The sequence below is a fragment of the Cebus imitator genome, unplaced genomic scaffold, assembly GCF_001604975.1.
Source record: "Cebus imitator isolate Cc_AM_T3 unplaced genomic scaffold, Cebus_imitator-1.0 Scaffold280, whole genome shotgun sequence".
In the NCBI taxonomy this organism is placed as follows: domain Eukaryota; kingdom Metazoa; phylum Chordata; class Mammalia; order Primates; family Cebidae; genus Cebus; species Cebus imitator.
Window position 1 is genome coordinate 3036993 of NW_016107595.1, and position 18141 is coordinate 3055133.

Below are 18141 nucleotides of genomic sequence, written 5' to 3' on the forward strand. Positions count from 1 at the left end.
AAAAAAAAAAAAAAAACAATTATCCGGGCATGATGGTGTACACCTGTAATAGTTCTAGCTATTCAGAGGCTAAGGTGGGAGATCACTTGAGCCTTAAAGATGGAGGCTGCAGTGAGATATGATTGTACCACTGCATTCTAGCCTGGGTGACAGAGTAAGATCCTGTCTCAAAACAAACAAAAAAGAAGCAGCTTGTCTTGCCCTCTCCCAAGCAACTGCCACCTTGCTTGGCATCAGTGTTCCCACTGCTCTGAAGGTTCTGTGCTGGAGTTGGTGTGATCACAAGTTATCGAAGAGCCCATGCTCCAGGTTCACGTTTCCTGAATAATGCTGTTTAGTAAGTCATTTCCCACCTCATCCCCTCATTCCCCACCGAGCTTTGTTTTTTGTTTGATGAATGGAAAGACTGCCTGAACAGAAACAGCGTGGGAAAAGATACATGTGTGTTATTTGGGGCTGGCCCCCTGTGCCTGGCCACTGGTTGTCACCCTAGCGGGGACACCTGAATCCCACTTTAGAAAGCACTGACATCCTAGGTATTGGGGAAAGTACCTAGCATGAACGCAGCAAGACTGGGGCTCCTGGAGCCACGGGACACTGCCATCTGTAGTTGTAAATACTGTGCAAGGCCAGGGGAGAATGAGGTGTCTACCCCAGCACAGCATATGAGTCAGGACTGTGGCAGCTGCAAGTGACAGAAAGCCATCCACGCTGACTGAACCGGATAGGGTGCTTCCCAGGCTCCGTGACAGCAAAGTCCATGTGCTTTTGCACCTCTGGGTTCCAGATCCCCCTAGCCTGCAGGTATCCTCCTCTGCCTCCTGGCCCTGCTCTGCCCCCCTAACTGTGCCAACGATGCCCTGCAGCCTCACACCCTACTGGCTTCCCCTCCCCTGAAGAAAGAGGACTTCTCTGGCCCGATGGTTCCCTTAAAAGTCCCAGGTCTCAGTCTTTGGGGCTAGCACCCTGAACCTAGGGGAGTGTGAAGTCTCATTACCTGATCATGGTCACCTGGGTCACCCTGGGGTCAAGGGGAGGATAGTGTTGGAGAGCAGAGCGAGTGGTTTCCCAGAATGCTGTCCTCAGTAGGATGGCCACTGTGCGCGTGGACCAAATGTAGAGCTTCAGTGCCTCCTCCAGGCTTTTTGTCACTGCTAAGATCTTCAACAGGTGTTCTCGGCCAGGTATGGTGACTCACACCTCTAATCCCAGCACTTTGGGAGGCTGAGGTGGGTGAATCCCTTGAGGTTAGGAGTTTGAGACCAGCCTGCTCAACATGGTGAAACCCCAACTAAAGAAAAAAAAAATAAAAAAATTGGCCAGCCTATAATCCCAGCTACTGGGGAGGCTGAGACACAAGAATCGCTTGAACCCGGCAGGCGGAGGTTGCAGAGAGCCAAGATCTTGCCACTGCACTCCCGCCTGGGCGACAGAGCGAAACTCCTTCTCAAAAAACAAACAAAATAGGTGTTGTCCACAGATGAGAAGAAAGTGGGAAAGAGCAAGCTGAACACATCCACGCCCAAAGCCCATTCAAGTCCCCTGGGAATTACAGATTGCGTACCTGCCCCACTCCCAGGCTCGGTGTCCATTGGCCTGGGAGGGGCTGTGGTAGAGGTGTTTTGTTTTCACTGTTTAAGCATTTTAAATTGAGAAATAGCTTACGTAGAGTAAAGCACATAAATCCTAAGTGTATATATAGCTCAGTGAGTTTTTACATACCTGTTCATTCTTGGAACCAGATCAAGACAATTTTCGAGCCTCCAGCTGGCTCCTTCGTGCCCTTCCCTGACATGCCCCCTAGAGGTAACCACTGTTCTAATCTTTATCACCAGAGATGTGTTTTGTACTTGGTGTTTCTTAAAAATTGCGGTAGGCTGGGCGCAATGGCTCATGTTTGTAATTCCAGTGCTTTGGGAAGGCAGAGGCTGGAGGATGGCTTGGCTTGAGCCCAGGAGTTCAAGACTAGCCTGGGCAACATAGTGAGATCTCATCTCTTCAAAAAATTTAAAATTTAGCTGGGCATGGTGACCCACACCTGCAGTCCCAACTACTCAGGAGGCTGAGGTAGGAGGATAATTTGAGCCAGGGAGTTGGAGGCTGCAGTGAGCCATGATCGTGCCACTGCACTTCAGTCTGGGTGACAGAGAAAGACCCTGTCTCAAAAATAAATAAATAAATAAAGTGGTAAAATATACAGTACTTTAAAATGGCTAAAACTTACATTGTAGCCATTTTTAAGTGTTCAGTTCAGCGGCATCAGGTGCATTCACACTGTTGTGCAGCCGTTACCACCATCCGCCTCCACAACTGTTTTCATCCTGCAAAACTGAAACTCTGTCCCAGTTAAACACTAACTCTCTGTCCCGCCTGCCCGGTCCGAGCCGCCGGCACCTGCCATTCCACTTTCCGTCTCTATGAATGTGACGACTCTAGGGACCATGTATAAGTGGATTCGTACGGCATTTGTCCTTTTGTGACTGGCTCATTTCATTCAGCATGACATCCTCAGGGCTCATCCGTGTGGTGGCAAGTATAGGCATTTGGATGTGTGTAAAACATTTTGTTTGCTGTGCTTGACTGTTATGTGGACAGAATCATTCAGCACGCAGCTGGGCGTGGTGGCTCACACCTGTAATCTCAGCACTTTGGGAGGCCGAGGGTGGGCGGATCACCTGAGGTCAGGAGTTCAAGACCAGCCTGGCCACCATGGCGAAACCCCATCTCTACTAAATACAAAAAATTAGCCGGGTGTGGTGGCACATGTCTGTAATCTCAGCTACTCGGGAGGCTGAGGCAAGAGAATCACATGAACCTGGGAGGTAAAGGTTGCAGTGAGCCAAGAACGTGCCATTGCACTCCAGCCTGGGTGATAGAGGGAGACCTCAACTCAAAAAAAAAGAGTCATTCGGTACCCAACCTTTTGTCTGGCGTCTGTCCTTCACTGGTGTGTCTATGCGATCCAGCCATATTGTCGCATGTAGCAGCAGCTTGTTCTTTGGTATTATATAGCATCCCATCATGGGATATACCACACATGTGTTCCCCTTCTCCTGTGGGTGGTCTTCAGGGCTGTGTCCACAGAGTGTGCTCATCATTGCCATCATATGCTGCTGGGCAGGTCTTCAAAGTCCAGGGCTGTATATGGGGAGGTTGTGGGGAGAGGCCTCTATGGCAGGCATGGCTTGCAGGAATCTTGGCTGCACTGGGCGGAAGGAGAGGTCTGGAGGTGGGAGACCCAGCTGGCATAGGGCAGTAGGGGCACTTTGTATCTTCCTATAAGCACAGCCTGCAATGGCCCAGTTGCATTCAGCATGAAGGTATTTGTGCTTGATGCAGCCTCAGTCTGTTCGTTTCCCTGGTCAGCCTGAGTTCACTCCAGCCTTGGGGTTCTTCCTTCTGGCTGTTCTCTCTCCCTGGTGTACTCCTTTTCTTCCAGATCCCAGGACAGACCCCTTTCTCCCACCCCATGTCCCTCCTCCCCATAGAATCTGCACATGGTCATCCATGTCTGCGTTATTTCCAGTAGTGATTGAGCCCGTGAGGGTGTGCCTCCCCAGAGCATGTACACGGTGAACATGCAGTGCACGTACACACAGGGAGTGACATATGAATGTCCAGCAGCTAATCTGATTCCAAGTAACCTAGTAGGGAGGGAAGGATCCCTAAGGAAAGGGAGACGCAAGTTCATGAACATTGCCTGAGTCAGCCCAGGCTATACCCAGGCTCCTACCACCCTGTGATCCTGCCGGAGCAGAGAAGGGCCTCCCAGGGCTGGGGGGAACCTGGGCAGGTTTTTGTACATGTGTCAAAGTGCACATAGCTTAAAAATTGCTGTTGTTAGCCTTTTAAAGTGAACAATTCAGTGGTATACAGTACAATCACAGTGTTGTGCCACCACTGCCTTTATCTGATTTCAGAACATTTTCTTTTCTTTTCTTTCTTTCTTTCTTTCTTTCTTTATTTTTTTTTTTGAGACGGAGTTTCACTCATGTTACCCAGGCTGGAGTGCAATGGCGCGATCTCGGCTCACCGCAACCTCCGCCTCCTGGGTACAGGCAATTCTCCTGCCTCAGCCTCCTGAGTAGCTGGGATTACAGGCACGCGCCACCATGCCCAGCTAATTTTTTGTATTTTTAGTAGAGACGGGGTTTCACCATGTTGACCAGGATGGTCTCGATCTCTTGACCTCGTGATCCACCCGCCTCGGCCTCCCAAAGTGCTGGGATTACAGGCTTGAGCCACCGCGCCCGGCCTTTTCTTTTCTTTAAAACAGAGTCTTGCTCTGTCGCCTAGGCTGGAATGCAGTGGCGTGATTTCGGCTCACTGCAACCTCCATCTCCTGGGTTCAGGTGATTCTCCTGCATCAGCCTCCCGACTAGCTGGAATTACAGGCGCATGCCATCACACCCAGCTAATTTTTGTATTTTTAGTATAGATGGGGAGGGGTCTCACCATGTTGGCCAGGCTGGTCTTGAACTCATGACCTCAAGTGATCTGCCTGCCTCGGCCTCCTAAAAGTTCTGGGTTCATAGGCGTGAGCCAGCACGACTGGCCAATTTCAGAACATTTTCATCACCCCCAAAAGGAAATCCCATCCCCATTCTACACCCTCCACTCCCTGGCAACCACCAATCTGCTTCCGTTCTCGATGGATTTGCCTGTTCTGGGCATTTCATATCAATGGAATCTCACACTGTGTGGCCTTTTGTGTCTGGCCTCTCTACATGGTATTGTATTTTTGAGGTTCATCTATGTTGTAGCATGGATCAGTGCCTCATTCCTTTTTATGGCGAGTAGTATTACATTGTGTGAACATTTTGTATATCCATTCATCTGTTGACAAGCAGTTGGGTTACTTCCACTTTTTGGCTGTTGTGAACCTTGCTGCCAGGAGCATTTTAGTTTTGTTGTTGTTGTTATTATTTCAGTTGTGTTGGGGTCTCACTATGTTACCTAGGCTGGTCTTGAACTCCTAGGCTCGAGCATCCTCCTGCTTTAACCTCCCAAAGTGCTGGGATTATAGGTGTGAGTCACTGTGACCAGCCCTATGTACAATGATTTTGTGTGGACCTTTTGGTTCTGTGCCTGGGAGTGGAATTGCTGGGCCATAATAGTAGCTCCCTGTGTAACTTGTGAAGGAATCTTCAGGCTGATCTCCACAAGGGCTGCCCCATCTGACATTCCCAGCATACAAAGGCGCCAGTTTCTCCAAGTGCTTGCCTGGCAGGTTTTAGCCAGATGCTTGGCAGGATGGGAGTCAGGAGGAGAAAGCATGTTCTGCGTGTGTAGGCTCGTCAGCCGGCGCTGGGGTGGGATGGTGAGACCAACTCTCAGACAAGGAAGCCGAGGTCCTGGGAGCTGGGACACTTGCCTGAGAGTGCTCACCTGGTGAAACACAGAGCGGGCTTGAAACTGCCTTCAAGCTTACAAAGAGAAATGCTTCCTTAGCAGGTGACTGAGGATGAAGGGTCACTGCTTGTGCCCCAGGAGTGACGTTTTAGGGATGAGAACAGCCCCACCCCCCATCCATTGGACCCATGAGGAAGGAAACCGGAAGGGAAGGAGGGAAGAGGAGGGGGGTCTCACCCATAAGTACAGCATCCTCTTCCTTCCTTTGGACGAGGCTCAGGGACACAGGGTTCTGCTGATGAAATAGGTCCTTCCCAAGCCAGGTGTGGAGCTCCCACCTGTAATCCCAACACTTTGGGAGGCTGAGGTGGGAGGATTGCTTGAAGCCTGGAGTTCGAGACTAGCCTGGGCAACATAGCAAGACCCCATCTCTACCAAAAAATGAAGAAATTAAGGCTGGGCATGGTGGTGCATGCCTGTAATCCCAGCACTTTGGGAGGCCGAGGTGAGCAGATTGCATCAGCTTAGTTTGAGACCTGTAATCCCAGCTACTTGGGAGGCTGAGGCAAGAGAATGGCCTGAATCCGGGAGGTGGAGGTTGTGGAGAGCTGAGATTGCACCATTGAACTCCAGCCTGGGCAACAAGATCAAAACTCGGTCTCAAAAAAAAAAAAAAAAAAAAAAAAAAAAAAAAAAAAAAAAAAAAAAAAAAAAAAAAAAAAAAGAAAGAAGAAAGAAAGGAAGGAAGGAAAGAAAGAAGAGAGAGGGAGGGAGGGAGAAATTCTCTCCCCGAAGACTTGTCATTGGGGCACATTTCTGTAGGATGTCCCAAGTGGCCCTAGGGTGACTTTCCAGCACTGGACCCATAAGAAACCACAGGGACAACCAGTATGACCAGCCTGGTGGAGGTGATGAGGAGAGGAAGTGATACCCCAACAACAGAACCTGGAAACAAGCTGTTTCCAGCACCAGCTGGCTTCTCTGTTTTCAAATTAATGAAGGCTGCCGGGCGCAGTGGCTCACACCTGTAATCCTAGCACTTTGGGAGGCTGAGGTGGGTGGATCACCTGAGGTCAGGAGTTCAAGACCAGCCTGGCCATCATGGAGAAACCCCATCTTTAATAAATAAATAATAAATAAATAAATAAATGAAGGCATATTTCATGTCTTGTCCTCATAGTGTTCCTAGCAGTCATGAGACACTCAGGTGGTACCACTAGTTCTGATGACCTCTTCTCGCTTTGGAAGCTGAGGTGGGGGCTGATGGGTGAAAACCACCTATTCTTTATAGTGACAAAGACAAAAATGCCACTGAGGGTGGGGGCCATGGGAACTGGGGCTTCCTCCCCCAACCCATCCAAGCCTCCCTGTCCCAGGAAATGGCCTCACCATCTCTGGGTCTCAGGCAGAACCTGGATAGGCTCCTGAGATGCCTGCCGCCTCCCTCCGCCAAAGCCCACCATCCAGGCCCCACGCTGTCACCCAAGTCGTCCCAAGGTATCTGCTGGCCTCCCTGCCTTGCTGTCCTCTTCCCTCCTTCAGCTGAGTGACCCTCTGTCCCTGGAGACCCACTCCCTCTCTCACTAGTCCCAGGGCCTTTGCATTTTGTGCCTGGAATGTGGCTCTGCCATGCCTTGGACACTGCCCCTCAGGGAGGCCAGCCTGATCACCTGGTCACTGGTTGCAAGTCTGGGTACACATTGCCATGGGAGAGATCACCCTCAAGGGCTGGCAGTTCTAGAGTCTGGTTATTGGATGTCGGCCTGATGTCTGCCTCCTGTCACTCCCCTGGCCACTGGGCCAGTTGCTCCTCTTTCCTTGCGACAGCCTGTGTTCACTTCCTGTTGCCGCTGTAGCAAACCGCCACAGACGCGGAGGCATAAAGCAACACGTTGATCATCTTTTGGTTTTGGACGCCAGGAGTCTAAAATGGGAGCGCAGGGCTGGGTTTCTTCCGGAGGCTCCAGAAGAGAATGTGTGTCTTTGCCTTTCCCAGCTTCTATCCCCCTAGGACCTCTCCCTCCACTTCTAAAGCCAGCAGCAGAGTGCACTCAGATCGCCTCCAACTCTACTGCCGTCTCTCTTTTTTCTTTCTTTTTTTCTGAGACAGAGTCTTGCGCCATCACTCAGGCTGGAGTACGGTGGCACAACCTCCCCCTCCCAGGTTCAAGCAATTCTCGTGCCTCAGCCACCCAAGTAGCTGGGACTACAGGAGCCTGCCACCACACCTGGCTAATTTTTGTATTTTTTGATAGAGACAGGGTTTTTCCCATGTTGGCTAGGCTGGTCTCAAATGCCTGACCTTAACTGATCCACCTGCCTCAGCCTCCCAAAGTGCTGGAATTACAGGCATGAACTACCGCGCTTGGCCTTTTTTTTTTTTGAGAAAGGGTCTGGCTGTGTCACTCAGGCTGAGGTGCAGCAGTATGATCACACCTCACTGCAGCCTCCAACTCCTGGGCTCAAGCCATCCTCCCATCTTGGCCTCCCAAGTAGCTGGGACTACACACACGTGCCAACACACCCCGCTAATTTTTTTGTTTTTGAAATGGAGTTTCCCTCTGTAGCCCAGGCTGGAGTGCAGTGTCTCAGTTTTGGCTCACTGCAACCTCTGCCTCCTGGGTTCAAGCGATTCTCCTGTGTCAGCCTCCCTGAGTAGCTGGGACTACAGGCGCATGCCACCATGCCCAACTAATTTTTTTTTTTTTGTATTTTTAATAGAGACGGGGTTTCACCATATTGGCCAGGCTGGTCATGAACTCTTGACCTCAGGTGATCCGCCTGCCTCAGCCTCCCAAAGTACTGGGATTACAGATGTGAGCCATCATGACTGGCCACGTCCAGCTAATTTTTAAATTTTTTGTACAAATGGGATCTTGCTGTTACCCAGGCTCGTCTCACCTGGCCTCAAGCGATCTTCCCACCTCCCAAAGTGCTGGGATTACAAGGTGTGAGCCACTGCACCTGGCCTCTCCTGCCTCCCCGTCATGGGGACCCTGGCAGTTACACTGGGTTCATCCACATAATCCAGGACAGTCTCCCTCGTCTCAAGACCCTCAACTTAGTCACGTCTAAAAAGTACCTTTTGCCATGTAAGGTCGCATATTCACGGCGTCTAGGGTTTAGGGTGCAGACATCTTTGAGGGCCAGTATTCAGCCCAACACAGCCCATGATGGTGGTCCTTAAGGTTCCCTTTCCAGGACAGTCACCCCAAATGTCAGGACAAGAGGGTTTCAGGACCTCCAGCCTCGGCTCTCTGGCCTCCTGCCCCGCCCTGCCCAGTCGCGTTATTCAGCCCCTTCTGGGGCTCCTCTTTCCTCCAGGCGAAGGCGTGAATTGGCAAACCCCTCGTCACTCACTGCACAGGCACCAGGCCAGGCCAGCTCAGTGAATGAGTGTTGTAGAGGGAGGTCATGGGAGCAGTGAGGACACAGCAGAGGTGCAGCCTAAGCAAGAGGCAGAGAGCCCAGAAAAAGTGAAGGGTACCTCACTACTGCATGCCCACACCGCACTGCCCCAGCAGGCACCTCCTGCACCCAGCTGCCTCTAAATACACCTCTGGGGCCCTGCACACACCTGCCCGCACCCCGCAACCCCAGCATGCCCAGGCCCTGCATACACCTGCCTGTACCCCAGCACCCCTGCATGCCACTGCAAGCACCTCTGGAGCCCTGCACACACTATCTCCCTCCCCACATCCACTGCAGGCCCTGCCTCCCCTCTGCATCTGCTAAGTCAGGTTTGGGGCCCACAGATGCATGGACATAGGTATGTCCAGTTCAGCTTCTCCAGCCACCTGAGTCTTTGAGGCAACTTCTTTGTCACAGTGAAATCTCCACCCACCCTCCCTCCCCAAACCCGCTTCTTTGCCTACGGAGGTGGATGTATAGCATCACATGCCCCGAGGGTAACAGAGCGTTTGGGTTTAATGGAGAGTGCAAAGTGGGTATCCACAGGGCCACACAGACAAGAATCAATGACTGAAAAATAAACGAGGGAAGAGAGACTGCCGTCCCTGTGGAATATAGCTAGTGCTCGACTTACAATCACGGTGGGGACCACGGACCGGTCTTAACACTATTTGGTCGTAAGTTGAGTAGGCTATATGTACAGTTGAAATGGTGCACGCGGAGATGGTCGTGCTGCCGGAAGCTGGTCCGCACTGCCGTACGCCCACCTGGGCAACATTTACGCTGCCAGACGCAGAGCAGTCGTGGCTAGCGATTATGGTCGTAAAGTCGAATGGTTGTAAGTTGCATAGGTGGTAAGTCGATCAATACTTGTAATTACAAGTCCTATCCATCAGTGCTCCCCCTCCAGGAGGTGGAGCGTAACCCATCCCATCCCATCAGGCTGGGCTGCCTCCTAAGAATAGAGTAGGCGCCTGGCTGAACCCACCTTACCCAAGAGCTCCAGGTGTGGGTCACCTGGGGGAAGTTGCCCTCCTATGCCTCTGGAACTGGCTGTTCCTTTAGGTTAAGCAAAGTCTTGAGTAAGGGCACATGGGCAGGGCAAGGTTGTTCACGCCTGTAATCCCAGCTACTGGGGAGGTGAGGTAAGATGGGAGGATCACTTGAGCCCAGGAGTTCTAGACCAGCCTGGGCAATATAGCAAGACCCCATCTCAAAAAAAAAACAGGAGGGGGTACATGGTCCTCTAGAGTGCTTGATGAAATCGTGCTGAGACTCACCTTGGTGGCTGGGGGCCAGGCTCCATGGAGAAGGACCCGGCTGTGGCTTTGGAGTCCTACACTGGGGCCTGAGTTCCCTCTGTCCTTGGACTTGGCCAAACTTCCCTGGGTCTTATCTGCAGAGTAGGGAAACAGCACCTCACCCCGGGGACTAAAGAGGAACCACAGTGCCCCGGTCATTAGTGGCACTGATTGTCACCATTGTCCTCAGCCCAGCTAGGCCAGCACTAGCCGTGGCTGTGGCCTCAGGCAAATACCCAAACTGCCTCAGCTTCCCCAGCTGTGAAGCTGAACTGAGACTCCTCAGGTCAGGCTGGGAGGATTCCAGAGCAGAGAGCAAAGGGATCTCTGAACAATGGCCACTGTTTTTCTTTTTGTTTGCTTACTTTTGGGAGAAGGAGTCTCATTCTGTTACTCAGGCTGGAGTGCAGTGCCACGATCTCAGCTCACTGCAACCCCCGCTCCTAGGTTCAAGCGATTCTCCTGCCTCAGCTTCCTGAGTAGCTGGGATTATAGGTGCCTACCACCATGCCTGGCTAATTTTTGTATTTTTAGTAGAGACAAGCTTCTGCCATTTTGCCCAGGCTGGTATCGAACTTCTGTGAGGCCTGCCTTGGCCTCCCAAAATGTTAGGATTAGAGGTGCGAGCCACCACACCCGGCCAATGGCCACTATTCTGTTGTGTGGATACCTGCGGCTTCTCCCCATTCTCACCTGTACCTGCAGAGCGGAGACAGGTCCTGGAGGAAGGAAAGCCTTTGCCTAAGCATGGCCCCATGCACCCTGCTTCCAGGAGAGGGGAGGGGAGGGGAGGGAGCCAGGGTCAGGGTACACTCTGCTAAGAAGGGCAATGGGCTCCCTGAAAACTGGGGCTGCTGGCGCCCTGCCCTGCCCCTCTGCATGCAGCCGCTGGGTGTAGCCATGCTGGCTCGGAGGCACCCTCCACAGTGCCCCTTGGGACCATGTGCTTTGGAGGTCCTGGACCAAGAGGACCCAGATTACTGGGCTACTCTTACAGCTATGGACAACCAACATGTGAACTTGGCATGCCCCAGAAACTGCTGGTTTTCTCCAGGCTTTCTTTGTTTTAGCATGCTATGTATGTATGTATGTATCTATGTATGTACGTATGTATGTATTTTTGAGGGAGAGTCTTGCTCTATCACCTAGTGGCAGGGAGAATCTTACTGCCTGTAAAGGTGTGTGTCACCAGGCCCCGCAATTTTTGTATTTGTAGTAGAGACAGGGTTTCACCATGTTGGCCAGGCTGGTCTCGAACTCCTAACCTCCGGTAATCTGCCCATCTCAGTCTCTCAAAGTGCTGGGATTACAGGCGTGAGCCGCTGTGCTCAGCCTTATACTTACTTATTCTGTCATTTTTTAAATATCATATGGACTCATGGTTATTTATTTTATAGTTCAGGCTTTCATCCGTGACTGCTTTATTTTTTTTTCCCCATTTCCACTCAAACTGTTCCAGATTTGACCATCAGGGGCTCTTTGAGTGGGTGCCCGTGACCCCCTCACCACACTCAACTGCTTTGGTTTCTGTTTCTGAGCACGCCCTCCATGGCTGGCACCTCCACTTGCCCCAGGCTCATCTTTTCTCTCCAGCTCCATCTTCAAAGCAGCTATTTCTCCCAGAGCCAGTGCCCATGGGCCCATCTTCACTATTATCCATTATCTTTGGGTAATAATCAGTGGAGGCATGTGTAGCAGAATCCCGGGGACACTTTGTACAGCATCACTCATCAGCACTGATGCCTGCCCTGGGGCCTCTGCACCCTTTGCGTCATTTTGTAGTAATGTGTTTTCATTCACTGGATGATTTTAGAGCATGGGAGCTAACCAGGCACGGTGGCCATGCCTATAATCCCAGCACTTTGAGAGGCTGAGGCGGGAGAATCGATGTAGCCCAGGAGTTCGCGACAAGCATGGGCAACAACCAGGACAGGAAAAGGCTGGTGGGGACACCCGCCATCTCTCAGGGTCTCGCAGTATCTTAACAGCCCTGCTTACTTCTCCAGGACTGAGTCTCCCACTGTCCCAAGCAGGCCTGGTATGGGTAATGGTGTGAAGGAAGGCCCAGTGGGATTGCGTGAGGATGCCGAGGCTGTCCTGTCCTCGTCCGTCTCATCAAAGGCAAGTACCTGGCCTCTCAGGATGGGTGTTCTCCTGGGGCCCCAGCCTCCCCACCCCCTCCCCCCAGGCTCAGGGCTCCCTCTCCTGTGCTCCATGTGCCCGGTCACAAATCACCCTACACCTAGGATGTGTATTTTGGTACCCCTGCCCACCTGGGCTGAGGGCAGAGCAGCGGTGGGGGCTTCTCTGCTCCCACAGCCCTAGATACTGTAAGGTGGCGAGTGGAGGACGCCAGCTACCCTCTATTCCACCAAAAGCCCCGCTTGTGATGTGAATCCAGCCAGCCCAGCCACCTGGTAAGAGACCCAACCCTCACCTAGCGCCAGGCATTGGGTGGGAAGCCTGAAGTGTCAAATGTGTCCTGGAAACCCCTTTTCTCCCTCAGATTTTTGAACACTAAGGAATTGGCCAAGGCCAGGTGCGGTGGCTCATGCCTGTAATCCCAGCACATTGCGAGGCCGAGGTGGGAGGATCACATGAGACCAGGAGATTGAGACCAGCCTGGGCAACATGGTGAAACCCTGTACTTAATAAAAATACAAAAATTTGCCAGGTGTGGTGGTGCACACCTGTAATCCCAGCTACTTGGGAGGCTGAGGCAATTGAATCACTTGTAGGTTGCAGTGAGCTGAGATCATGCCACTGCACTCCAGCCTGAGCGACAGGGTAAGAACTTGTCTCAAAAAAAAAAAAAAAAAAAAAGTATTATCCAAATGCCGAGAGCCAAAGTGGGTAGGCGTGCTTGGGCTTCACCCTGTGTTTCCAAGTTCACCTCATAAGTCCACAATTCCACAAGAAAAGATATTCTCTCAGAGCAATCGCATCAGCCCTGTTGTTCACCGTAGAAACCAGAACCTTCACTGGCCCCGAAGTCCTGAACCCAAAACACAGACCAACTCAGCCCCACACAGAAACTGATCGCACTCCCAGGGCCCAACCCAGGCCACCCACACAGGCAGTTTTCAAAGTCCACGGGATCAAAGACTGAGGTGGTGTCATCTTCCGGGCCTCCCGACCTTTCCCCGGATTCCAGGTGACACCTCAGAGTAGCAGGCAGGTGGGAGGACTTATTCACTGGGGTCACCACCAGGTGACTGAAGCACAGGGCAGGCACATGCCTTGAAGTTTAGTGAAGCTTCCAACAGAGCTAGAAGAACACCTGGACACGGCTGTTCCTCTGCACGCCAGAGAGGAGGGGGTCTGCAGCGTGGGTCCTGCCACGTGGACAAGCTCGAGGCAGCGGTGGCCGCCAAACCACACGCAGAAATGCGGCGGTGCTGGTCACTCGCTGGGCATCACACACACATACATGCCCATTCTCCTCTGTGCTGGCAGGCCCCGACAACGTCGCTCTTGGTCCGCCTGGCCAGCTCCACAGTGGAAGGGACTGACTCTGCAAAGTCTCTTTTCTTTGGTTAAGAAGCTGAGTCTTGGTCGGGTGCGGTGGCTCACGCCTGTAATCCCAGTACTTTGGGAGGCTGAGGCAGGTGGATCATTTGAGACCAGGAATTCGAGACCAGCCTGGCCAACATGGTCAAACCCTGTCTCTGCTAAAAATACAAAAATTAGCCAAGGGTGGTAGCACGTGCCTGTATTCGCAGCTCCTCAAGAGGTTGAAGCAGGAGAATCGCTTGAACCTGTGAGGTGGAGGTTGCAGTGAGCCAAGATTACACCACTGCACTCCAGCCTGAGTGACAGAGTGAGATGCTGTCTTGGAAAAAAAAAAAAAAAAAAAAAAAGCTGAGCCTCTTCCTGTGGTGTTTACGGCCAATGTACATCCCATTTGGGGATTGTCCACTTTCTGTCGGCTGCCTGGCCGCATTGGTTTTTGTAGGATCTCCCCACAGGAGGAATCTTGAAACTTCAACCCCTCAGTGATGCCTGTTCCCAGCTCTTTGGATAATAAGGTGTTTGTGTTCATTAAAGAGGAGCTGGAAGTGTCAGCCAGAGGCAGCAGCCTCCACTGAGCATGTGAAGTGGCCCCAGCACACATCCTCCAGGTGCCACTGGTGGCCACTTTGAGAGGTGCAGTTTATGGGCATGTGTTCCTAAGATGTGGCATTGGCCGGGCACAGTGGCTCACACCAGAGATCCCGGTACTCTGGGAGGCCAATGGGGGAGGATTGCTTGAGCACAGGAGTTTGAGAACAGCCTGGGTAACATAGAAAGACCTTTTCTTTGCAAAAAAATAAAAAATTAGCTGGGTGTAATAGCACACACCTGTGGTCTCAGCTACTCAGGAAGCTGAGGTGGGAGGATCACCTGAGCCCAAGAGGTCATGGCTACAGTGAGCTGTGATCATGGACCTGCACTCCAGTCTGGTGGCAGAGTGAGATCCTATCTCAAACAAACAACACAGAGTTGACATTGTAAAGTTAAGAACTCGGCTGGGCCCGCTGGCTCAGCCCTATAATCCCAACACTTTGGGAGGCTGAGGTGAGCGGACCACCTGAGCCTCAGGAGTTCAAGACCAGTCTGGGCAACATGGAGAAACCCCATCCCTGCTAAAAATATAGAAATTAGCCAGGCAGGGTGGTGCATGCCTGTAATCCCAGCTACTGGGAAGGCTAAGGCAGGAGAATTGCTTGAACACGGGATGCAGAGGTTGCAGTGAGCCAAAATTGCATCACCGCACTCCAGCCTGGGGAACAGAGCAAGACTATCTCAAACAAACAAAGTCACAAACTGATAAGAGGTAACCACCTAATGGAGGAAGTGGAGGAACCGTGCCTCCAGCAGGGCGCAGGGAGGCACTCTCCATGGAATATTCCATTTGCACACAGAGGCCCATTCCAGAGGGGAGCAGCTAGTCCAGTTTATTCACAGAGAAGAAACTGGCCTGGAGCTGGTAAGGCCTTGGACTGCTGCTGGGATCTCCATCAAGCACCCACATTTTTCAAAACCCATGGAACCAGACGTCTGCAACCTTGCTGTGTGTCCCAGACAAGGCAGCGGTCCCCAGAGACAGGCCTCCGAGAAGCTAGAAGACCAAACCCCATGGCGAAGTTTGGCCTCAGAAACAAAATCGCAGGCCGGGCGCGGTGGCTCTCGCCTGTAATCCCAGCACTCTGGGAGGCTGAGGTGGGCAGTTTGCCTGACGTCAGGAGTTTGTGACCTGCCTGGTCAACATGGTGAAACCCCGTTTCCACTAAAAATACAACAAAAATTAGCTGGGCATGGTGGCGTGTGCCTGTAATCCCAGCTACTCAGGAGGCTGAGGCAGGAGAATTGCCTGAACCCAGGAGGCGGAGGTTGCGGTGAGCCGAGATCGCGCCATTGCACTCCAGCCTGGGTAACAAGAGCGAAACACTGTCTCAAAAAAAAAAAAAAAAAAAAAAAAAAAAAAAGAAACAAAATCACTGTACTATCTGTCCCTTTGAGGAGGGAAGGGCTGGGCTGGTAGAAGGGACCCTGGGGGCATTGAGGAAAAGGAGGCTGTGTTCTGTGGAATGGTATTGGGGGTGCAAGTCTTCTGGGTACCCCAGGACATGCAGGACAGGATCTGAGAGCTGGCACCTTGCCATTTCAAAGATGAGGTCTAGGAGACCAAAGAGGTCACCTGCTGCCTGAGCTCAGTCAGGGCAGAGCTGGGATTCCGGCCAGGTGTGGACAGACTCAGGCCCAGCCCTTCACCCCGGACCACCCCCAGAGCTGAGCAAACTCCGGAGGTGGGGGCAGCCCTGCTCAGTCTGACTTTGGCTGCGTGTTATACCTTAGAAGTACCCCCACATCCCTTCCCCTTCTCCAGCCTCCACCATATCTATCCTGGGTTTCTGCAGGAGCCACTTTCACTCTGGTCCCATTTTTATTTTTATTTTTTCAGACAGAGATTCGCTCTGTCACCCTGTCTGGAATACAGTGGCACAATCATGGCTCACTGCAACCTCCGTCTCCCAGGTTCCAGCGATTCTCCTGCCTCAGCCTCCTGTGTAACTGAGAATACAGGCGCCCGCCACCATGCCTGGCTAATTTTTGTATTTTTAAGTAGACATGGGTGTAAGGTCCAGCCCTACAGGGTCCTGTGAGCCCCTCTCTACAGGTGTGGAGATGAGAAACTGTGGAAATAAAAGACAAAACACCGACAAAGAGAAAACAGAGTTTGGGCCCAGGGGTCCACTGCCAGCCAAAGCACGGAGTCCAGCAGTGGCCCCCGGGTGCCTGGACACTCTGACTTTTATTGAGCACAAAGCAGGGGGCAGGCCAGGAAGGGCGAATCATTGGTGGTCAGCGATAGGGTCAGGTCAATCACGTGTCTTGGAGAGAGGGGCCCAGGACTTTCAAGTAGCCGTGGCGAGGAGAAACCTTAATGTGTCGGTGCTTTTCCCATACTTGTCAAAAATATCAAGGACATTAAGATTTATGTTACTATTTGTGGGTGACAACCCCCATGGTCACTGAGGAAGGAGAACTGTGCAGACCCCAGGCACAATTAGTGCCCTAAGTATAACTCACTTCTTACTTATATCTACCTTACATAAACATACTTAGTACTTACATCTAGCATACTTAGTTCTATGTAATCATATAGGTATCGTACTTGGAGCTGTACTGACACATTTAGCGCTGATTTATATAATCCTTCTATGTAACCATATAGTAGTTTGTAGTAGGAGGGATGCCTGGAGCAGTCACAGAACAGAAGCAGTACATGGGAAAACAGCCAGACCAGGACAAAACCCAGGCGGTGGCGTCCCTCCCTGAAAGAGCATACGCTGTATGGCAGGCTTAAAGCAAGAGCCTCTCCTCCTGATAAAGGAGTTGTAGTACTTTGCATCCAGTTCCTGTGGAAAGTGGGCCTCAGGCCTGAGATCCTGGAAGTAACCAAGGGAGAAGCCCTCTGGTGTGACCAGTCACGGCGGCTGTACACCCTGTCAGTCTTTTCTGGCTTCTGTGCTGGCTCAAATCATCCTCCCATAAATATCTTAATAGAAGAGCACAAGTCTGTCAGCTCCTACTGCATTGGCTTACAGTATCCTTCTATTAGAAATCCTTTGAATTCTCCAGCCCCCAGATAAGAAGCGTTGCACACAACACCTGTTGCACACAGCCCACCTCCTTGCCTCGGTAACATGACGTTTTCTGTACACAACCCTCTACTACTGTGCACGGCACGGTCCCCCTCTCCGCCCAGGTGACAAAATGGGGTGGCCCCCTCACTTGTGACTCAGGTGATTATGTATGCCGTATTACTAAGCCTATAGGTGATGACCTCACTTATGACCCTGCCCCCTGCCTGTACCTAATAAATACAGACCCTTCTGCGAGTTCAGGCCTCTCCTGTCTCCGCTCATAGGTGGCACGGCCCTCCGAGTCCAGATACTCTTCACCAGTTCTTCAGTGTCCTGTCTGTTTACTTCTCGGATCCTGTACCTCAGCACAGCATAAGGGACACCCCACGACCCTCTGGGGTCCAACAACCCTACATCTATTACTAATTCTTATCTTCTGAGAAAAAGAGAAACCAGGTGCAGAAGCAGAATATGAAAGTAGACATGGAATATGACCACTGAAGCACAGCATCACATAGAGACCATTAAGCCCCCGGATGTCTGCAGGCTTCCCTGACAGCCATCAGGCCTTACCACAAGAACTTGGAGAAGCGGAGTTTTCTCCTAACTCTCCCAGCAAGGAGACGTCTTGGTCATTTTGGACATCTCCTTCCCTAGCTGGCTAAGCTGCGGGCGCTTTCCCCGCACTGGCGCTGCACCACAGCTGAGGCGCCCTCCAGCAGCCCTGATGTGGGCGTGACAGAGGGCTTAGAGCATCTTGCCTTAGGATTGCTTTGTTCACAATGTCACCTCAGTTCCATGCTTCATTACCCGATAATCATTAGTAAAATTAAAGGTTATATTGAGTAAATATTTCTTTATATCTGAATAACTAAATGATTATATATGATGATATATAGGAATAACTATGCGCTTATATTTCTAATTCTTTTCTTTTTTTTTTTTTT

General features: G+C 51.6%; 1 protein-coding gene across 2 annotated transcripts in view; it reads left to right on the forward strand.

Annotated features, from left to right (window-relative positions):
• Positions 1 to 18141, forward strand: part of SLC25A42 (solute carrier family 25 member 42) — a 41089-nt gene that overhangs the window by 9914 nt on the left and 13034 nt on the right. For both annotated transcript variants that reach the window (XM_017501353.2, XM_037728795.1), the window contains exon 2: positions 12071 to 12185. In XM_017501353.2, the coding sequence (XP_017356842.1) occupies positions 12105 to 12185 (81 nt within the window). In that variant the 5' untranslated portion in view covers positions 12071 to 12104. The remainder of the gene's footprint in view (positions 1 to 12070; positions 12186 to 18141) is intronic.